Source organism: Cariama cristata, unplaced genomic scaffold (assembly GCF_000690535.1).
Source record: "Cariama cristata isolate BGI_N322 unplaced genomic scaffold, ASM69053v1 scaffold15819, whole genome shotgun sequence".
Lineage (NCBI taxonomy): Eukaryota > Metazoa > Chordata > Aves > Cariamiformes > Cariamidae > Cariama > Cariama cristata.
In genome coordinates, this window is record NW_009634167.1 from 56,370 (window position 1) to 62,731 (window position 6,362).

General features: G+C 39.1%; 1 protein-coding gene across 1 annotated transcript in view; it reads left to right on the forward strand.

Annotated features, from left to right (window-relative positions):
- The window catches only part of NLK (nemo-like kinase), a 61,731-nt gene extending 55,537 nt beyond the window's left edge, over window positions 1-6,194 (forward strand). The window contains 4 exon segments of the mRNA XM_009707061.1: window positions 1,454-1,540; window positions 3,285-3,483; window positions 5,276-5,369; window positions 5,925-6,194. Of these exon segments, the coding sequence (XP_009705363.1) occupies window positions 1,454-1,540; window positions 3,285-3,483; window positions 5,276-5,369; window positions 5,925-5,979 (435 nt within the window). The 3' untranslated portion in view covers window positions 5,980-6,194.
- Window positions 6,195-6,362: the final 168 nt, after the last annotated feature.

The following is a 6,362-nucleotide window of genomic DNA, read 5'->3' on the forward strand; positions in this document are numbered from 1 at the left end:
CCCGCCCCTTCACTTAGAGGAGTAACTGTTCGCTTGCTTTGCAACACTTCATTTACTTTGATGACTAACTGTAGCGCACTCTGCTGCCATTCTTTAAGCTAAGTAGGAATAGGAATAATGTCAATTAAGCAGGAAAATATTTTACTTGATTTTGGAGACTGACATAGTTGTGGCTTTAAAAAAACCCAATGTTTGAAGCTCATTCCAGAGAGTCTAGGATACGGCTAACGCTTTAAAATGAATGGCAAGTAACATTAACATTGTTGTTGATTAATCTGTTTTATTTTAGGCAACTCCGGTCAGTACTTCTTCCCACGTGTTAGGAATGTGGAGACGGGTTGTCTTCGCATTCTGCTACCTTAGTGTTAACATTTAATTCCAGAGTTGAAGGTGACTCTCGGGCTAGAGAATATGTGCAGTTAAAAGTTGTCAAATGGCAACTTCTTATGTTGAGTAAAATCTTGTTAAAATATGATCTGCTGGTTGAACTGGCAGGGCCCAGCGGCGTTGCTGAGGCTGGAGAAGCAGTTGTCTTTATACCCACAGCTGTGTAATCCCTGTACTCCGCGGCACGTGCTGCTGGGGGTCTGTGCTCACCTCCAGATCTGTAGCTGTAAGGAAGGTTATGTGCTCATACTCCCAGAAACGGCTGGATGTCCCCAGTCTTTAAAATCTGTCGTTACTAGGGTATTCGTACCACAGAGTTTTTTCCCTGTCAGCTAAAACTGGAGACCTTCAGAGTGGGCAGGCTGCTGTGCTTGTGAGTGTGAGCAACACGCGGAAATTCAGGAGGAAAAGGATCTGCAGAGGTGGTTTTTGTGGGGCTGACCAGATCAAGAGTCGCGCTACTGCCACCAGCTTCTGGGATGGCCCGGCTCTTTTTCACCCATGTGGTTCATGCCCCGAGTACCGCACTGTAAAACAAGGGGGAGTTCACTGAACCCCCCTCCCCCAGACCTTCAAGCCTTGGTAGTTGGCCTATTTATCTCTCTGTAAAAAGCTGTATGCCTGAAGGGCGTCTGAATTGTACTAGATGTCACTGTCGGTTAGATATGGATCGTCTGGGTAAGGAAAAGCAAAATAATCCATAATTTGGCAGTGATTGAGATCAGAAAAATGAAATACTGGAAATGATGTGGTTAATCAAACCCTTGAGCAGCTACCGTTTAAAGTGGTGTCTATATAGAAAAATAAATAAATAAAATACAGGTTTGTCCAGGGATTACATCTGAACTAAGGGAAAAAAAAAAATCAATTACATTTCTATTACAATTGCTGCGTTTTGTAATAGTGATTATTGGCTTGTTGGAAAGCATTAGGTAGTGCGTGTCCTTTTTAATGAGAAGTTTGTCCTTGGTAACTGTAAAATAACGCGTGCTGTAACAGTGTTTTCTTGCTGATGGATTTGACAGGACAACTATCTGTACTTTTCTTTCTCCTGTTTCCCCTACAGCCATCCCTTCCTGTCCTATATACACTTTCCAGTCAAGCTACACATGAAGCAGTTCATCTCCTTTGCAGAATGTTGGTCTTTGATCCAGTAAGTATGATTTTAAATTATTTGTAATACTTCTGGTTTTAACAGTTTTTTCTGTCTGCTACTTAGATGAGTATTTTAAGTAAAGGACTGCTTTAACTGATTTTCTTCTACATTGCATTTCAGTACTGTAAAAGACGTAAAAATACCATCTTATATTGGTCAATTTAATTTCCTCCTGGAATGGGGATTTTGCATTTAAAAATGTAGTGGTCTTTTGAAGAAAGCTACGACAGAGTGAGAAAGATGAGGGTGTTCATGAATCATGCTATCTTTTCCTAGCTAGGTGTAGGTAGCAGAACATCAGATACTTTGATGCAGTTCTAATTAGAGACGTGTGGGTGTTCACGGTCTTGCAACACACGAAAAATTCCTTCTGCATCCACACAGTCACATAACAGGATCTTTTTTTCCACTGAGCATCTGTTTTTCTACCAAAAATGTGCTGCTGTGGATTTTGGATTTCATCTCTGGGGCTTACTATACAAAATTGTCACTAGAAAATCTGATACCTGAATTGATGGTCTTAATTATCTCGTTCTGGCAGAAAACCCCTTAACATTTCAAATGAAAAATAGACAGATTGACTGAACTGCAAAGGAGGAAGCGTGTAACTGATGAAGTATTCAGAAGGCAGTACCTTTTGATTTCATTTTTTTAAACCTGAAGATTGCTTTACTGAACAAAAAACATAGAAATGTAACTTCCACGTAAACAAACTTAATTTTTTTTCCTTTCTAAATCCCTCAACACTTAGAATACTATTATTCCCAAATCACATTTAAATGAACGTGGTTTTGTTTTTTTAAAGAATCGGGACAATCTTTTAGAACAGGTGGTTTTTATTTCATCTAAAATAGATCCTGGGAATTGGGACACTTGTGTTTTACTTCAGGCTTTGCCACTGCTTTTGCTCTGTAACTTTGAGCAAGTACCTTTTGTTCGGTTTGTGTTTTGTTTTGTTTTGTTTTGAATTCACCTATAACAACAGATTTCATTACACCTTGAATTTGCAGTAGCACTTGTGTCTGCAATTCTTCAGAAGCAGGTAGTGTTCTCCTTTTTTGATGGGATCATGTTGGAGACCTAGAGACTGAGTTACTTTGCTTGGGTTATGCACAAAAAGTCTTAGTAATGTGGAAGTAGACACTGTAATTTAAACCATTGCTCTGACCCACTTCTTCCCTGCACTTCCTTCACCACTTGTTTTCTGAAACCTGATGTGTAAAGTATTTCTCTGAACTCCAGGTGCCATATCCTGAATTAGTCTGTTATCAGTGATGCTTAAATTTGCGTTTTACTTCAAATATGTGCTTAAGGACACGTTAAAATGTTTTGCAGAGTAGGGACCTACAAAATGCTGTATTTGCTAACATTAAATTCTTTGGGCTTATTTTGATTTATTGTAGGAGCCATCGTTTTAAGGTTATCTGGAAAAAGTAATTATTGAAAAAAATTATTTCTAAAAATCATATTAGCAGCATTTCCTGTCATTAGCTATAGAACAGAAAGGTCAATGTCATCTTAGCAACGCTGCTTGTTTTTAGGCAAAACCTCCCCTCTAGTGGCAGTGTTTGCAGATCTAAAACATTTTCTGACATGAACTAATCCTTTAACGTGATTAGGGGTTTACAAAACAATTTAGAGTTAATTGATGCGTAAGTATTCTTTAGACTGCTTCAATACCTCTGAAAATATCCTAACTAATTTTTTTTAAATTTTCTTTTCTTTAAATGCAATATTTCAGTCCAAAAGAATATCTGCTAAGGATGCCTTAGCTCACCCATATCTTGATGAAGGGCGGTTGCGATACCACACTTGTATGTGTAAATGTTGTTTTTCCACATCTACTGGAAGAGTTTATACTAGTGATTTTGAACCCATCACTAATCCCAAATTTGATGACACTTTTGAAAAGAACCTCAGTTCTGTTCGGCAGGTTAAAGGTGAGTAGTGGTTAAACTTCGCATCTGCATTTATCTTCCTGCTCTGTGCTTTAGTAGTAGGTGTTTGGGTTGTGCAATCTGGATGCATACACTAACCTGGGTGGTTTTTTCTTGTAGGTATTTTTCCCAGGTAGATGCTGGGCATCATTTCTTTTCACTAAAAGGACAGAATTGCTTGTAAACGTTCTGACATAATATAATATCACATGCATTAGTTGACATGCAGAAGTCTGTTGGTTTCAAACCTTAAAAAGCATTCTTCTCTGATGTCAGCATTCCCCATGCCACTCGCTCTTTTGTTGAAGGATTGCAGCGGGAGGAAAGGGAAGTCACAGCTGTTGCCTTTTCGGGGAGCGAGGCGTTACCTCGGTAGCTGTCCCGCAGAAAGGGTCAGCATCACCAAGTAACTGAAGCCGAGTAGTCTCATAGTTCTCTGGCGTCGTCTCCTCTGATCTGTCACAGCCTGCTCGCGCTGGAACACCCACGTCAGGGGCCGTGCTGCCCTCGGCTCTCTTGCGGGTGCCGCTGCAGGGTTCTGGCAGGAGTGCAGGGGATGCGCTCTGGGCCCTGCCGTGCTGTCGTGAGGATAAACCAGTCCTGGTGCCTGGAAGAGGCAACTGGTGCGCCAGATGGGTACTAAATGCCAGCAGTCACTTTGCAGCACTAGAGATTTGAAGTCTGATTCCATCATTGCAAACAAGCCATGAAACAGACTTGGTTTCGTTTGAAATCAGATCCAATCAGGAAAGCAGTCCTTTTATGAGAGCAATACGAGATGGGAAACAGTAGTAGGGAATTAGGTTCTGTTTGGTGGCACCTCTCAAATAACTCAACAGGAAGAGAGGGAGAAGAATTGTGTTACCTCAGCAGTTTCTAACAAATAATTGTCATTTGAGACAAAACCACTCCATGATGTGTTGCCACCATAACGCGACCTACTTTGGGTATATCCTGAACTTGCAATTCTGAAATTTACATCTGTAGTTCATACGAGTTCATGTAACGTTGTTTTCTTTTTATCCTGTTTTTCTTTCCATTTCCCTCCTCTCTTGGGCCATCGCTGTACATAGATCTGCTGTCTTCTCTGAAACCTGTTGCTCTAAACACTCCCTTTAAAGTTTGCTGATGGCAATGCAGATCCCAGCATGTTGCTTCTAACATAGTGTCCAGGCGTATGGAGCTCTGGTCTGGCAACGTCACTGCTGCTTGTAGAGGAGCAGCCCCTTGCCAAACCTTCCAGGCTCTGTTTTTCGGGGCATGCTGTGGGCACATGTGTGTATGAGAAGATGTTTTGTATGGCAGCTGTACATAGAGTTCCTCTTTCCTTATGAAAATTTACTTTCTTGCTTTAATCATCTCAAGTGGCAGTTTTGTGCCTGGTGGTAGGAACCGAATTCATGAATCAAACTGGACTGAGTAATGGAACTGTGTTCTTGGTGTTTGCAAATCAAGTTCAAGTTGAGAATTCTTTGGTTTTGGGGTTGCTACTTTGTTTTGTCTTTACACTAAAAGTGGGATTTAATCTAGAACTGGTTATCACCATTTCATTATTATCATGGTGATGAAGGTTTTATTTTATATAAAATTATTTTAGTGTGCACATACAAGTTCTGTGTGAATTTATGCTATGAGGTATGGCATCAGATTAGGTTTAGGGAAGCTGGAGTTCTTTTATCCCTACTAAAATGTACTTTTGGTAAAGGAAGCTATATTTTCCTCCAGTCTACATTGCATTTTACTGAAGGAAAAAGTGTTAATGGTATGGTGTTTCTTATTTTTCTCCTATGTACAGAAATAATTCATCAGTTCATTTTGGAACAGCAGAAAGGAAACAGAGTGCCTCTCTGCATCAACCCTCAGTCTGCTGCTTTTAAGAGCTTTATTAGGTAACTGTATGTAATCACATCTGATATTAATTCACATTTATTAGTAGTACAGAATTCACACATCCAAAATGTTTTGTTTTAAGTTTCTGAGAGTAGGAAAGGCCCACAGACAACTTCTGCAAAAAACAACCTTGTGTGGTTACATTTAAAACATATTTTTATGAATTCTTCTAGAATTTAAGTAAAATGTGCAAAAGCTTCAAGTAATATTTTTGCCTAAAAGTACAGAAGTCAGACTTAAAATTAGAACTGAAAGGTTGGCAAGTTGAATTTTGATTGCAGAATTGCACTGTAAAAACATGAAGAGGAATGACTGATAGATGAAAAATCATTAAGAAAAGAAGTAGATAGAGTATAGGGAAATATTTGTTGTCAGTGCTGTTAACTGTTGGTCTTGGGGTGTTTTGGTTTGGTTTTGGGTTTTTTTTGTTTGTTTTGTTTTGGATTGTTTTGTTTTGTTTTCCTTGAAGTGTTTGCTTACCGGTCGAGCATTAACTTTCTTATCTATTAGCTATTGCAAATGAACACTGATTTTCTGTATCACCTGCATTCTAGTTCCACGGTTGCTCAACCATCTGAGATGCCGCCATCTCCATTGGTTTGGGAGTAAAGTGGAAGATAATGTACTACTGAAGATGTAATGTAGCTTTCCACTGGAGTCTGGGATTTGCAATTCTGGAGGTTAATCATGCTTGTACTGTAATTTTACTAATGAAGTTTTAAATTAACAACCACTACTTGTACAATATGAATAATATTTAGAAATGTACTAGACTTTTAATCTTGTAAAGTGGTTGTGCTTTTAGAAGAAAATATTTTACCCAGAGTTGCACGTGTTTTATGAATTCTAGCGCAGCTGTGATGGCTCAGCTCAGAACAAACAGAATTGAACCAAATTTGGGGAGGTTTTTTTCTTTTTTCTTTTTTTTTTTTTTATTGAAGTGAGATTGTACAAAAAGATAGACATACATTTTGATATTGAGCCATTCCTGA